The sequence below is a fragment of the Aspergillus udagawae genome, assembly GCF_001078395.1.
Source record: "Aspergillus udagawae IFM 46973 DNA, scaffold_7, whole genome shotgun sequence".
In the NCBI taxonomy this organism is placed as follows: Eukaryota; Fungi; Ascomycota; class Eurotiomycetes; order Eurotiales; family Aspergillaceae; genus Aspergillus; species Aspergillus udagawae.
This window is the reverse complement of record NW_025091270.1, coordinates 1,799,041-1,815,366: the sequence shown is the minus strand read 5'-3', so window position 1 is coordinate 1,815,366 and position 16,326 is coordinate 1,799,041. Positions and strand designations below refer to the sequence as shown.

The following is a 16,326-nucleotide window of genomic DNA, read 5'->3' as shown; positions in this document are numbered from 1 at the left end:
AGAGATTCGCTTTTCTCTATTCGCTAGGTCTTACGTACCTGTTCCCTATTCCACTTCAGCAGATATCAGACACAAAATAAAAAGAAAGAAAAAGAAAAAAAGGGGAAAAAAATGTCACCGACTGCAAATGAGAACGTTGCAACTGGTGGCGCTACTCATGGGACGAATGGTGCAGGATGTCCATCCTCCTGCCCTACATTTCAACCCATTGCCATAGTTGGAATGGCGATAAGATTGCCAGGAGGAGTGAGGTCCGTGGACGACCTCTGGAATTTCCTTATTGATAAGAAGGATGCGAGATCGGTGGTGCCGAAAGACCGCTACAACATAGATGCCTTCTACAGCGAGCGAGGTATGCCGGGTTCTGTCAACTGCAAGCACGGGTATTTTCTGCAGGAAGACTTGGGATGCTGGGATGCGGGCTTGTTCTCGGCGAGCAAGTTAGAGGCAGGCTCGCTGGACCCCCAGCAGAGGCTTTTGCTAGAAGTGGTATGGGAGTGCCTGGAAAGCGCTGGCCAGACTCAATGGCGCGGGAAGGATATCGGCTGCTTTGTAGGGACCTTTGGAGAAGACTGGCTGAACCTGATGAATCGGGACCCGCAATTGCAGGATGTCCACCAACTCCCTGGGACCGGTGATTGGGCTTTAGCAAACCGCGTGTCGTACGAGTTCGATTTCAAGGGACCAAGTACGACTGTTAAAACGGCCTGCTCTTCCTCCTTGGTGGCTCTGCATCAAGCGTGCCAGGCAATACAGATGGGCGAATGCTCTGCGGCGGTCGTGGGGGCCGCCAATCTGATTCTATCCCCGATTCTTTCAACGACTATGTCAGCGATCGGCGTCCTTGCTCCCGATGGCATATGCAAGACATTCGATGATGGCGCGAACGGCTATGCACGGGGCGAAGCGATCAGTGCCATCTACATCAAGAGCCTCGACGCTGCCTTGAGGGACAATGATCCTATCCGGGCGGTGATCCGCGGATCGGCCTCCAATTACGACGGCAAGACTTCGGGCCTCACATATCCCAGCATCACCAGCCATGAGGCTATGATCCGTCAGGCGTACCAAGCGGCTGGGATCGGGAGCCTCTCAGATACCTGCTTCGTTCAGTGTCACGGTACTGGCACCGCGGTGGGCGACCCCGTTGAGACTACCGCGATTGCTAATGCCTTTGGCGGCAAGCAAGATATTTTCATTGGTTCGGTGAAGCCGAACTTCGGTCATTCTGAAGGCGCATCTGGTCTCACCAACATCATGGCGGCCATTCTAGCTCTGCAGCATAAGGTGATACCGCCGAACATCCACTTTGAAAAACCCAACCGCCTTATTCCTTTTGAGGACGGGAAGCTCCGTGTCGCTTTGGACCCGATGCCCTGGCCTCAAGGCCGCCCTGAGAGGGTCAGTGTGAGCTCCTTTGGTGTGGGAGGCTCCAACGCCCATCTCGTGCTCGAGTCGGCAGCTTCCTTTGTCCAAACGGACGGATGCCCGCGTCAGTTAACCGGAGCCGACCAGACGAGATTGCTCTTATTCACCGCGAACACGGCGGATTCTCTCGTAAAGAGAGTCGAGGCTGTGCGGCAATACTGGGAGACGAGACTGGACTGTCTACAAGATCTGGCGTACACTCTGGGTGACCGTCGGGAACATCTTCAGTATCGCACGTTTAGCGTCGCCCGGAAACACCAGTGGCTTGAGGCACTGCCACCCTGCAAGAGCCGTCTATCGCCCTCTTCCCTCATATTCGTCTTTACCGGCCAAGGCGCCCAGTGGCCTGGCATGGGTGCGAGCCTCATGGAACAATTCCCAAGCTTCCGCGAGGACATCCGAAGACTCGACAAGATATTACAGGCTCTGGACCGACCTCCTAGCTGGAGATTGGAAGAAGAGCTCTCCAAGGACGCCAGTTCATCAAGGGTCTATGACACGGTACTCGCGCATCCACTCTGTACCGCTGTGCAGCTTGGACTAGTCAACCTTCTGTCCCAGTGGAATATCCGCCCCTCGGCAGTAGTGGGGCATTCAGGAGGAGAGACCGCAGCAGCTTACGCGGCTGATGCTATCACAATGAACGCCGCGATCCTTATTGCCTTTCAGCGCGGCCAGGTTAGTGAGCAGATATCTCTTGATGGTGCAATGGCAGCGGTGGCTTTGGGAAAAGAAGAGATTTTGCCGTACCTTGTCGAGGGGGTAGTCATTGCGTGTGAGAATAGCCACCAAAGTACGACTATTTCAGGGGATGCAAGCGCGGTAGATGAGGCGATGGCGAAGATTCAAATGGCGCATCCGGAAAAGCTTTGCAGAAAGCTTCGTGTGGACCGAGCCTACCATTCCCATCATCTGAAATCCGTGGGAGGTCTATACGAGTCGCTACTGTCTTCTTCCGTGGTGAGCATAACACCCAGCATTCCATTTTACTCCTCGGTGACGGGAACCCTCCTTTCCAGCTCCACCGCGTTGGACGCGCGGTATTGGAGGCAGAACTATGAGTCTCCGGTCCTGTTTAATTCAGCCGTTGAGGCGATTCTCGGCAGCGGTTCGAACCGGAAAGTCTTCGTGGAAATCGGCCCCCACTCGGCACTGGCGGGCCCTCTGCGGCAAATATTTCAACAAGGTGGTGCTGGCTCCGAAGCAGTCTATGTTCCCACCGTGATAAGACAGGAAGAGGCAAGACCATGTCTGCTGACTACCGCCGGACACCTATTCTTAGAGAATGTGCCGATCAACCTGATCGCTATCAACGGGCAGGGGAAAGTCCTCGCCGATATTCCCTCATATCCCTGGGACCATGACTCAAGTTTCTGGAACGAGAGCCGACTCACGCGAGATTGGAGACTGCGTCGGTTTGGTCACCATGAACTTCTTGGTGCACGCGTGCCCGAGTCTACGGAGTCGGAGCCCCTGTGGAGGAACGTCCTTCGACTCGAGAACGTTCCTTGGATCAGGGACCACTCAGTTGGGGGAAAGCCAAGCTTCCCAGCTGCCGGCTACGTCGCTAGCATCGGAGAGGCAATCCGTCAGATTACCGGATGCCGGAGCTATATCATCCGGCGCCTTGTGATGCATGCTGGATTGATTGTGCAAGATTCCAACCCAACAGAGATCATCACCACGCTCCGAGCGGGACGCCTGACCGATCGACGGAGCTCCGAGTGGTATGACTTTACCATCTCTTCCTACAATGGCAGTGCTTGGACTAAGCACTGTATCGGCCAAGCCCGGGCTGCGGCGTCTACCACTCCGGCGGGGGCTCTTGAGACTGGGCCACTCGGCCGGCGGATTCAGGCGGATGCGTGGTATTCTGGATTGGCAAAGCTTGGTCTCGAATATGGACCGTATTTTCGCGGACTGGAGAAGATCTCAACTGTTCCGAGTGGCGGAAAAGCAACTGCATGCTTAAAGCCTGGACAGCAGTTTCCCGCGGAGCACTACACTGTTCATCCAGCGCTGATTGATCAGATCTTCCAGGTGGTAATAGTTGCCCAAAAAGGTGGTGCGATCCGTAAAATGGGAAAGATACCAATACCGGAAATCGTTGAGCAAATTGAGATACACCCCCCTGAAAATGAGGAGCTGTCTTTCTCAGTGGAAGCTTCTAGCCGAGAGAATGCCGCAGGCAAATTGTTTGCACAGGTGTGGGCGGTGTCAGGCAGCAGATCGGTCGTCTCTGTGCAGCAGGTGAGACTTGTTCCTCTGGACGTAGTCGATCATCTTGCTACCGATGCTCTCAGAATCTCGCAACTGGAATGGAAGCCGGATATTGACTTCCTTCCAGCGCAAGATTTCATTCATTGCGTCTCTTGTATGCAAGAGAGGACGCTACTCGCATGTAAGACTGCAGAAACGCTGAGCCTCCTTTGCATCTTGGAAAGCGCCGAGAAAGCGAAGAGGGTGAATACCAATGACAAATTCTCGCCTCATCTGGATAAGTTCCGAGATTGGCTTGACTATGAGTCGTCGAGGATCCGAAATGGACAGAGTGTGATACCGGATGCTTGTGAATTGGCCCGCCTTGAGTCGCCCGCACGGCTGCGACTCATCAGACATACCACCTGTCAAGTTCTTGCGGCCGATCCAAAGTCAGAGGTCAGGACACTATGTGAACCAATCATCCGGGTATTCGAAAACTGTCAAGGCATACTGCACGGCTCGGTCGATCCGCTCCAGGTTCTCATAGAGGGTGGCTGCCTGACGGACCTCTATACCACCATGCAAGCGCCGTGGGAGCTGAACGATTATTTGGCTTCGCTAAGCTACTCCAAACCCACGTTGCGAGTTTTAGAAATCGGGGCGGGCACAGGAGGAACCACGCAAGCTGTACTCAAAGGCTTGATCTCTCCCACTGGACGTCGCCAGTACTCGGTGTACACATATACTGACGTCTCCGCGGGATTTTTCGAGGCTGCGCGGGATCGATTTCAGCAATACGAGTCGATTGAATTTGCAACCCTCGATATCAGCAAAGATCCTCACCAGCAAGGGTTTGAATCTGAGCCTTATGACCTTATTATTGCAGCAAACGTGTTGCACGCAACTCCAAGTCTCCAGGATACTCTTCGAAATGTGAAAAAGCTCCTGACCCCTGGAGGCCGCCTCCTCTTAATGGAGATCTGCTCACAGATGCGCATGAGTAATTTCATCATGGGTGTCCTCCCTGGCTGGTGGGTCGGAGAAGCGGATGGACGCCAAGAGCAGCCGTTTGTCTTGCCTGAACGCTGGGACAGCGAGCTCAGAGCAGCAGGATTCACGGGCACTGATTCCGTGGTTTACGATAATGCTCCGCCATTTCAAGTTAGCGCTTACATGACCTCGCGCAACCTTTGTAATGACTCTCATCCCAAAGACGTTACTCTGGTCGTCTCAGTCGAGCACAGCAGCGATGCGCACAACCTCGAAGCACATTTGCTTGAATCGGGTTATCGGGTCAACAGATCAACATTGGACAACATTCAGAATGTTGAAGGAGTTGTAATATTCCTCCTGGATCTGGAGGGCCCTTTCTTTCACAGCATCACACCCCAGAAGTGGATAGCTTTCCGAGAATACCTCTCCCAAGCGACATCCAGTGCAACAATCTGGGTAACGCGGCCGTCGCAGATGAAATGTGATGATCCACGATTCTCGTTGGTTCTGGGTCTTGCTCGGACAGTCCGGCAGGAACTGGCACATGACTTTGTAACTTTCGAGGTCGATACACTGGATGAGAATGCTTGCCATGCATTGCGCCAGGTATATGAGAAGTTTCAAAAGCAGAAGCAGTCCAACGACATGATTGAATATGAGTATTCGTACATCAATAACAGTATCCATATCAGCCGATACGAGTGGTTCCCAGCAATTGAAAAATTACGCTCACACTCGACAGAGCCGGTCTACAAATCGCTTGATATTGAGCAATATGGCGTATTGGAGACGTTATCCTGGAGTGAGCACAAGAGACGACAACCGACAGCAGGTCAAGTGGAGGTGGAGCTCCATTTTGCCGGTTTAAATTTCAAGGACATCGCAGAATCTCTAGGAATGATTGATCAGAGAACACGGAGGTTGGGATGGGAAGGGGCAGGAATTGTGACTCAGGTTGGCCCTAACGTGGAGAGTCTCTGCGTTGGCGATCGAGTGATGGTTCTCGAACACGGATGCTTCGCCACAAGCGCTGTTGTGTCTGAGCAGCTATGCGTACGCATACCGGAGAAATTGCCCTTCGAGGAGGCCGCCACGATGCCATCTGTGTATACCACCGTGATCCAATCACTCCTGGAGATTGGACACCTAAAAACTGGCCAGTCAGTATTGATCCATTCGGCCTGCGGAGGCGTCGGCCTAGCAGCTGTCCAGGTCTGCCAGATGATGGGGTCCGTGATCTATGCCACCGTCGGAAGTGACGAGAAGGCCGAATTCTTGGCTACAACTTTCCAGATTCCTAGAAGACACATTTTCAACTCCAGAAACACGTCATTCCAGCGCGAGCTCATGAAGGAAACAGACGGTAAGGGGGCTGACATTGTCTTGAACTCATTGTCTGGTGAGCTTCTCCATGCTTCATGGCAGTGCGTTGCCGAGCACGGGAAGTTCATTGAGCTCGGGAAGGTTGATATTGAGAGCAATGGCATGTTGAATCTGAACATGTTCAGACGTAATCGTGCATTTATCGCTGTCGATATGGAAGACGTCGTAATACAGAAACCGAGCGAGATCAGAAGGTAATCATAATATCTAAATCCCTGAGTTCGTCGCTGACATAAATAGTCTGCTGCAGAAATGTGTTGACCTTTTCCAGCAAGGCCAGATCAGGCCGATCTGGCCAAGGAGGATCTTTCAGGCTGAAAACGCAGAAGATGCATTCCGCTACATGCGGTCAGGCAAACACATTGGCAAAATACTTATACAGATGCCTGATAGGCAAGATGAGCTGCCGGTAAGGAGATGCGTTCAAGGAGCTTCCTTCTCTCCACAGTCGTCGTATCTGCTGGTGGGGGGTCTAGGCGGGCTGGGCAAGAGTATCTCAAGCTGGATGGTTGAGAACGGCGCTCGCGAACTAACCTTCCTATCCCCTTTTGCTGGAAAAACGGAAGATGATCAAGTCTTTCTGCAAGAGCTAGAGTCCCAGGGCTGCCGTGCGACTGCAGTTTCTGGAGATGTCGCCAAGATGGAGGACGTTCAGAAAGCGGTTGCTGCTTGTACAGCGCCACTCGCAGGCGTGATTCAGCTATCAATGGTCTTGAGAGTATGCATCCATACGCATCACTTCGATTAGAAAACACGCTAATGACTTGAATAGGATCATCCCATTTCCCTCATGTCGTATCGCGACTGGATGGAGGTGTTAGGGCCCAAGGTGATCGGGACCTGGATTCTACATCACGCGCTCGAATCAGTCCCGCTCGACTTTTTCGTCGTTACCGGTTCTCTCGCTGGAACGATTGGTAACAAGGGCCAAGCAAACTACGCAGCAGCTAATACCTTCCTGGATTCATTCTCACTATATCGACGTTCTCGGGGACTTCCAGCGTCAGTGATAGATATTGGTGCGGTAGAGGACATCGGGTACCTCAGCAAAAATCCTGGGCCTGGTAAACATTACTGGGAGTCTGGTGTACGTTGGCTGAGTGAGCAAGATATAATTGACGCGATCCAAGGGGCAGTTATTATTTCTCCCACGACCCACATTTCCGAGGTTGGGATCACCAACCCGGGCCATTTTGCCCTCGGACTTGTCTCCGGACGACGATCTGCACGGGTTGGAGACACAGATCCATTTTTGAAAGATACCCGCTTGCTTCGGTTGGGGGTCCTGGAAGCTCCCTCAACTGATAAGGGAGACATCATGGTAACCGACAGCATGGGAGATTTTCTCTCTTCAGTAGCTGTCAAACCGACCATCCTTGATGAGCCAGAAACACTTGCGTTCCTTACACGACAAGTCTCGTCCAAAATCGGCTCCCTTTTGCTGCTCCCACAAGACGAGCTGGACGTAGACAGATCACTGTCATCGCTGGGAGTCGATTCGTTGACGAGGATCGAGATAAGGAATTGGTGGAAGACACATCTTCAGTTGGATGTCAATGTCTTCGAAATCACCGGAGCCGAGACAGTGGCAAGACTGTCGCAGGCTGCCCTCGAGAGACTTCGGGAGAAATTCCCTGGTTAGGCGCAAGACTTGGTACTGTGTGACTCAAATATCTTTTCAGACAGGTAGTAGTAGTGTGAGTTTGACTGATTTAAGCACTACTTCCTGTGACTGTACTCGGCGCATGCAAATCCATCAGATCACCCATCATTTTGGAAACCGGCAATAATATGCTAGGTGGAATCTATCTATATTCACAGTAACAGACTTACTTGAGGCAATGTAACCTTAAATCGTTGTCCAATCAGTTCATATAAGGATTCTGAACAGTCTCCGAGTGAGTTGTAAGATGACTTTAGAAGACCGGAACTGACTAGAGAAAGGCCAAGGAAAAATTTGGAAGGTTGAAGCGAGTGCTAAAATCCTGGCCATTTGCCATCGTCTGAAAAGCTGCTTATGCACTGGATAAGATATCGTAGCAAGATCATTTTACGACTGCGTTGGTTCTCGCTTTCCTTTTCTTATGCCTATCGGTTGCCGGTTTAAATGCCCTGCTGTAACTCTAGCCCAGTTTCGGGAGTTCATACCCAGCCTGCTTTCTCAAGATTCATGTCAGACTGTCTTCACTCAGCTATATAGTCGCTGCTTATCCCAGGTTCTGAGGACTGCCCAGGGTGATGATAAGACACCCTAGAGCGCGCCTATATATCTATCAGCCAGCAGCAAGTAGGCCAGTACCTAATATGCAAAGCTTTTCGGCGATAAAATCCAGGAAACTGGATACCAGATCAAGATATACCTCGAGAAATTCCATATTCTATGTTATGGCTGCAGGTATCGCAAACAAGCCATTCAGGGGCACCAAAGCTCTCCAAGCTGTCGGAGGTGTCTGTTATTCGAGGCTCAGCCGACCAAGTAGAGATGGGGAGTAACTTCTGATCTTATGTCTGTGTCACTGTATCTAGGACAGCCCGGCATGTTTCGCGAAAATAAAATTCCCAAACCGAGATTCCAGAAAGATGTGCAACAGCCACCCGTTACATTGACTCAGAAAAGAAGCACAGCAGACAGGTCAAAGACGTTTGGTAGTTCCTGCCTGGAGTTTGAGTATTCATACCAAAGATATGAGCGACAAGTGGTCTTGCATGTTATATATTAACTGACTAGAAGATAACAGTACTTTAAACAACTGTATGCTTCGCCATGCGACAGAATTGACTTCGTTTAGAGGCCTGGATTGATCCATAAGTGAGGGTAAGTAAAGTTAGGTGTACTATGACAATCTGTGCTCCCATTAAGAGCAAAATAACTTTGTTAGAAATGATTACATGATGAACTATTGAAGGATAGCTGATTTTTATTTAAAGACCAGGCTTTGATTTCATATGTTATAGAAATATCTAGCTGCTCCTGACCTTGGAGTGATCAGGAGAGCTTAAAACTGCAGGATATATATGTATTAGAGATATTTTGTGTAAAACTGATGTTGTTAAAGGTGGTGAAAGCTATTTCTTCTTAGTAGTTGCTTTTGGTGTAAGCTCAAAGTTCTAGTCGGCCATAATGATCCTAAAAGTAGGTGAGTGTGAATTACTGAGTTGAATAACCACATGACCTACCGGATAAGAGTCTCTTTATTAATCTTGATAGGCCATCGCCAAAACACAAGCTACAACAGTTGTGATGAATAACAGCAGCCTTATTTTTGGTTTGCAGAACTAAACTGACAGGTAGTCAGTAAACATCTTCTTATAGCAGTGCACAATGCAGTCCCTTATATATGATGCTAGAGAAGAAGGAATATTTTCCCTATCAATGGACCTTTGTGCACGCTGCTTTTGACGCGGCCACATGATGGTTGGTAGCTATTGGTAGCTATTGGCCCAGGAAGACCGGTCATCATAGACCCTATATCCAGCACCAACCCTATCATAAGGACAACTTTTCATGAGTGCTAGAGACCAAAGCGTTGTCCTGATCTATCTTGGGTTGCATTGGTTGGTTGCCCATTTTGCAATGCTATGAAATACTTTAAGACTAGTCCCCTTAGCATTATGCGCGGCAGCCTTAATATGCTTAGCTATTATCTTTAAGGGATGTAGACCTACTTTATTACCCCAAGATCTATTTTTCCTAAAAGGTAAGGACGTGCAATAAGCCATAGACCTAATACTAATAGATTATAACTAACGTAATCAACCACCGAGCGACGAATACCCCCGAGCGACGAATTTTTGCCGCTTCTAATACTAATTTGAAGCTTTTCAACCACCAACATCATTAGACTTGACTATCTAGTAGCTGAATATATAGCTATATATTAGGACAATTCCTTCTAGTATGTCCAATAGTCCAACACGCACTGCAGCGTGGTGGAGCCCGCTGACTAGGTATAGGTGTAGGCTCACTGGCCTGCTCAACAAGAGGTATATCAAGCTGCTGAATGCGACTTTGACCTTCCTGTATAGATAGAAGGATATCATTACCTAGGTTAGCACGCCTCTTTGCCTTCTTTCTCATCTTTCACTCATTCTCAGCCTGTAGAACCTTGATTTCTTGTTGAAGAAGAAGGTTCATATTCATTGCCATTTATGCAGCCTTTTCAAGATGTTGGATATGGGATACTGGACTGCTAGAAAGCTTTCTTTTCTGAAGACTTCTCTGTAGGCTGCGGACCTTTTTATCTAGTTGCTGAGGATTCTGAGGAGTCTGAAAAGCAGATGATATAGAGCCTTCAAGAATTGGTGGTGTTGGTGTACGAAGTTGAAAAGTAATCTTTTCAAGCACCCGGTCTTCATTAAGTGGTTTAAGACCAGCACCTGTAAAGCCACTGTGTATATTCTTCTGGATAAAGACCCTCTCACGCGCAGATGGGTATAGGTGTAGGAAGTCTTCCTTATCAATATGGTTATTGCCAGCAACCATTATTCCTTCAACTAACTTCCCATATGTGTGCTTTAGTGGACCAAAAACACCAACATCCAATGGTTGCAGAAGGTGAGAAGTATGTGGTGGCATGCAAAGGCAGATGATTGCATTCTCCTTGCAGAATGCATCAAATTCTGCAGTTTGATGACTAGAATGGCCATCAAGAATAAGTAATCTCTTTGCACCAGTTGAATGCTGCCTTAAGTATGGCTCAAACACCTCTTTAAGCCAGCAAAGGCCTATTATATCAGTTGTCCAGCCATTATCACTCATTGCAATTAACCAGCTTTGAGGAACTGCTGATTCTTAATACCAGGTAGCCTGTTGCTCTTTCCCCTTTAAGATAACCACTGGTGGTATAGAAACCCCCTTTGAGCTCACACATTCAATTATTGTAACCCATTCGCGGTTACCCTGAATGATAGTATGGGGTCTCTCACTGCGATCCACTGCAGTGATAACCTTAGAAGTTGTACAGAGTCCCATTGCAAAGCCAGTCTCATCAAAGTTCCAGATGTCATCCTCATGGATGCTATATTCTTGAATAGCCTCATGCACAGTTGTAAACCACTGTTTTATAACCCTTGGATCCTCCTGCTTTGCACGCTGGTATGTAATCCTCCGGTTATATCGTGTGCGAAGGGCTGGATGGCGTTTAATAAACTTATATGCCCAGTTGACACCAATGGTTGTGGTAGGATCCTGTGTACGCTCATGGAGTAATATCTGCGCCATTCCACGTAGGAACTCTGGTCGAATTGAAAAGCCCCGTTTATCTGCATCTAGTAGACACTTGGTAAGAACTTCTTCTTCCAGAGCTGTTAATTTATGGCCATTAGCACGTGTTTCTGAGCGTGGTTTTCTTCCATTGAGGCGAGCGCGAAGGGTAGGCTCAGGCACGCTAAAGGTCTCTGCAGTGCTTAGTACTGACTTAATTTTTTTATTCTTAATGGCTGCAATTGCCATTTGTATCCGATTTTCTTGAGATAAAGGCATTTTTAATAGTGGTGATGATAAAAGAACGCATTAAAGAAAGGAAGTGGTTGACCCAGGGAGAAATTCGTCGCTCAGGGGTATTCGTCGCTCGGTGGTTGATTACGTTAACTTTAGATAGATTAGATAAGCTTGATACAACAGAGAATTATTTAGTTCTTTAGTCTATCTAACTAGGTATCTAATCTTGCAGACTCAGCCCATGATGCATTAACCTATGCTAGCAGCAGTCTATCAGACCTGTGGAGTAAGGTTTAGTTAACTATATCTGATTATTATATAGTAGGACTCTGGGGATATTATAGCAGTAAGGAAGGTATATTAATATATTTAAGTTACTCCATGCCTACATCGCTATTTTCATTTAACTTAGTGGTAATATCAGAGTCTAATACAATAGGTGTGGCTTTACTACTGCTAAAGGCAAGTAAAGCTATGCTTTCTAGACTCTTAAAACCTTCTAGATTAGTCATTACAGTATATATCAGTATAATGGCTGCAACTACCCTGACTGTCATAATGGAGCTCTTTATAAATATATTTAAATAGGGAGTAGCCCGCACACTTATATACTCCCTTATAAGCTAATTACTTAGGTAATGAAAGAGTAGAAGACTAAACTACTAGCAGGTTACTTCAGTATCCACTGTTACTGCATTAGTTATAGTACTATGCCTGCGAATATCACTCGACCCACCGCGGCTGTCGTCATCCAGGGCCACTCCTAGCACAAAAGAATCCATGTTACACTGACAATAGAGTACGGCTGTTTCAACCCGTTGGGGGAGCTTGACCATAATATGACTCCCAGGAGCTATGTCACTAGGTGGCACAGATTTGTGAACCACTTCAAGATCAAGCCGAACTTGTCCGCACCAAGTGTGACCAATTCTCTAGGAGCCTATCTTCCATATCTTGACTTGTCGAGAGCACACAGCTGCCAGCAGAGTGCTATCTGGAGAGAATGCAATAGTACGAGTATTCCCGCCTACGTGCCCTCGGAACTCACCGCACTCTCTTGCTAGCGCCCCGTCCCAAAGCTTGAGTATTCCATCACGAGATCCCGAGGCCACCCATTTGCCGTTTCGTGAAACTGCGACCCAAGTAACCTCAGCTTGGTGGAACTGTACTCCCTTCAACTTTTCATTTGTCCAGTCCCAAAGCCTTATTGTATAATCCCTAGACCCAGTAACAATCATATCCCGTCTGTCCAGGAATTCAACAGTTGTAACCTCGCCCGAATGACCTTTGAGGGTTTTCAGAAGTTTTAAGCTCGCAGCATCGAAGATATTGACCGAGTTTTTGTAAATTGTAGCCACGAGGCTGCTGTCTTGTGAAAATGCGAGAGCTGTACCACTAGGGAATGTTCCGAGCTTGGCTGGCGTAGGTGGAGACATGTACCACAACACATCGTTGGCTAACAAATATCTGCCATCCGGCGAAGGTGTCAATATGTCAGCCCATGATGAATTATCACGGAGTTGGGCGTCTTCGATATTATCTTTGCTCGGCCATTCCCAGAAAAAGGCGCCCTGCCATCTCCCCACCCAAACTTTGTCTTCGCTGTCTGGCGCAAAAGTTACACTTCTAACGAAAGCAGTGTTCCCAGTATACGTACTGCACTTAAGTTCGGTGGCCCGCTGTACATCCCAGATCCGAGTGCATGGCGAGTCACTATCGCCAATGGCCAGTAATTTGCCGCTTGGTGAGAATGAGATGGTACCGGGAGATACCCTTGCAAGATCGGGCGGGCCCACATAGAGACTATAAGTACCATAGTCAATGATGTTAAATTCGGACCAGGCGGCATTCGCTTCCTGGGCCTCGTTACGAGAATCATGACCAGGTTGATGTGCATCTGGCTGCACGTCTGGCTGCACGTCTAGTTGAGCATCTGATTGAGCTTCTAACGGAATTTGCGCTTCTGGTCGCATTAGCTAGTCAGCTTATTTTCATCAAAGACGTAGCATACAACTCTCACCTTGTTCTTTTTCTGTTTCTCCGCCCCTTGATATCGGTATTCCCGCGGGTCCTTGAATACCAGAAGCCATCTGCTTGCCGAGGGGAGTTTCGTCCGCAGGAATAGGCGCTAAATCAATGATCCTCGGCCCATTCTGATAGAAAACAGAAATTGGGCTCTGGGCGGTCGTGTTCGTTCCAGTATTCCGGCATGTTGCGATTCCCGAATCCAGTTTGTATGGCACCTTCAGGTCAAAGGGACCTTGCCAGTTAGGAAATCTGTACGAAAATTGCGAAACCGCATTTCTCTCGGCAGAATGAACAGAGAAGACACGGATTTGCAGTTCGCCGTTGTCGTTTCTCCAGCTAACGGCAGAAATAGGAGCATTTCGGACGAGAGGGGGCTTTCGTCTGATTATGGTCGCTATTGGTGTATGCGATATCAGTTCCTAAAGAGCTATCTCTATATGTAGCATATCGACAATCTTACAGTTATGTCCCCACGTATAGTTTTCGTCGCAGTACATTTCGCGAAGCCTGTAGTCGTTTCCTTGATAATAGAGACGCACAGCCTGTTTTGCTTTGTCGGACACTGCGGACAGCCTTGTGCCCGTAATTGCGTCTAACGTAATGGGGTTGTCTTGTACGGACCAGTTTTGCTCGCTGGAGTCAAATCTAACCTCGCGTAACGAGGCATCATTCCCTTAGTAAAACAGCCTTAGCAATTGGTCATCCTTGTCAGGACGAGCAATTGCAAGCTGGGAGCCAAGCCCAATCTCAGTATCTGAGGCATAACCAATAGTCCGTGACGTCCATAAACTTGTTAGCTGGCTATCACCTTGGCACTTCCCATTTGTTAAAAATATCCGTTTGAACTACGCAGATGCTGCCTGGATCTTACCTCGCGGATATCGTGTGCGTCATCCACATAGTAGACACGTATCTGAACTAGTCAGGTGAAATACAACGATTATTTGCGTAACCGGACTCACCTGAGTGGTTCCCGGATTGTCAGTCCAACGTGTGGCAGTAACCGGGGAGTTGCGTTTGGCATCCTTTGCAATAATCCCGTTCCCTCGGATGAACCAGCCATAATCCTGCGCAAAGCAAGACTCACGAAGGGTATTATCGTCGCCGAATTGGTAGTATACGCGGAGATTCCTATTCCCACCGAGGAAAAACTCGACTGAATCAAGACTCGCAGCGGTAGCCATGGCTCACAGTAGGATGTCTTGTATAGGTAAAGAATATATTCCGAGCTCAGTTAGCCTTCAGTGTCAGATGAGCCGAATAAGTAATCTCACAATGCAGCCGCACTGGGCGCAAGAGCGGAGATAAATCTGGCTAACGACATATGTCCAACACGTCAGACACATATTTCCGGAATAGCCTTGTAGAGCAAAAGCCTCCCATTGGTGCGTACGAGCTACGTTCACAGTGCCATCTGACTGTGTGCATATTGTTTTCTGCACCTTATGTCACATTAAAGATGGCCGATGTGACCGGAACCTGCGGGTGTGACAGGCGTGCATATATGCAGGGAATCGTGAGGTAATAACGTACACAATCCTACCTTAGGCGACAGATATCCTGATTTGACAGCAGCCATTGTTGTGTGAAGCGACGGATGCTCGTCTATTGGATGGTACTTGGGAGGGCTAGCAGCCCAGCGTGTGTCGGAAACGGTCGGCGTGGTCCAGCGGAAAGAAGGTCAGCGTGTGTTGACCATGAATCAATTTCAAGGTGAATGAAACACGTTTACCATATAAGATACCACCATCATCACCACCACTACTACTACCATACTAATCTTCAACCCTCTCCGACCGCGAACACCCAGGTAAAGGTTTGATTTTAAATAGCATTAATTCAAATTATATACCTGCCATGACCACCCCCTAATATCTATAAATTATGCTCATCGTATGCGTAATATTAAAGAAGATTAGTAAATTCTAATTTATTTTGCCAGGCGCTCACTTTGTCTCTTCCCTGCGCAATTTTTCCTATCCGCAGCGAAGAAAAATTCTTCTTATCTTATCCCATTCAAGAGCATATTGGGATCCCTTCCACTGGATAGTGCGGGTGTGGTCATACTATTTTTTTTGTTGATAACCCTTGATTAGGTCTGGAACCATATAAAACTCCTTCGGGTTGTACCCGGTGCACGCCTGATCGTACTCCCGTTCTACTCCCGTTCCTGAGGGAGGTTTCCATAGGGTGAAAAGAATGAACAAGGGCAGTAGATCATGCTACATCCAGGTACATCAAACCAGAAGTCTTGCCATCCCACACTTTCCAGAGCAGTAACGTCTCCAGGCCTCTCTAGTTAAATCTTGCATTCCTGATTCCTTCTTATGGTTTGCGTATGACCCCCTGCTTGGCAAGTAATTACTCTTACTGTATCTGGATGAGCTTTATCTGTTGAGCATTATTCTGCTGGATCTTGACCCAAATAGCTGAGCTGCTTGGAACTGGCACTAGCTTTATTAAAATGTGATTCAGAATATGACCAGTGTTGATCTAATCATTAGATTATCAACCCCCGTAGGTATGGTTTTGCTGAAGATTTCTGCTTATCTGGGTCAGATATGTTGTCGATACCTTGGCACTTTTATAGATTAGCGTCTATTAGCCCAAGATTTGTCAGTCACTACCTAAGGTGCTCACACATCATCTCTATAACAAACTTCTCTCAGGATATGATTTGCGATACCTGAAATATAAAGTACATATAACTATAGGGTGTGGAAAACAGGGCTTCCCATCCGCTCAGCCATACTTAAGCCACATATTAAACACAGTTAATTCTTAAAAAGCCTTGCTCTATTGAAAAAGCAACCTTGCAATTTTAGTGTAGGTACTAGTGATATAGGTAAGGA

General features: G+C 48.0%; 2 protein-coding genes across 2 annotated transcripts; one reads left to right on the top strand and one right to left on the bottom strand.

Annotated features, from left to right (window-relative positions):
* Window positions 1–111: 111 nt before the first annotated feature.
* Window positions 112–7,648, top strand: Aud_009289 (type I polyketide synthase; the record flags this gene model as incomplete). Its single annotated transcript, XM_043294147.1, has 3 exons — window positions 112–6,200; window positions 6,247–6,724; window positions 6,779–7,648. The coding sequence occupies 3 exons, from the start codon at window positions 112–114 to the stop codon at window positions 7,646–7,648; spliced, it is 7,437 nt and encodes a 2,478-aa protein (XP_043150082.1).
* A 4,730-nt stretch (window positions 7,649–12,378) lies between these two features.
* On the bottom strand, window positions 12,379–14,658 carry Aud_009288 (uncharacterized protein; the record flags this gene model as incomplete). Its single annotated transcript, XM_043294146.1, has 6 exons — window positions 12,379–12,440; window positions 12,495–13,409; window positions 13,467–13,868; window positions 13,935–14,124; window positions 14,346–14,387; window positions 14,437–14,658. The coding sequence occupies 6 exons, from the start codon at window positions 14,656–14,658 to the stop codon at window positions 12,379–12,381; spliced, it is 1,833 nt and encodes a 610-aa protein (XP_043150081.1).
* Between the last annotated feature and the right edge of the window lie 1,668 nt (window positions 14,659–16,326).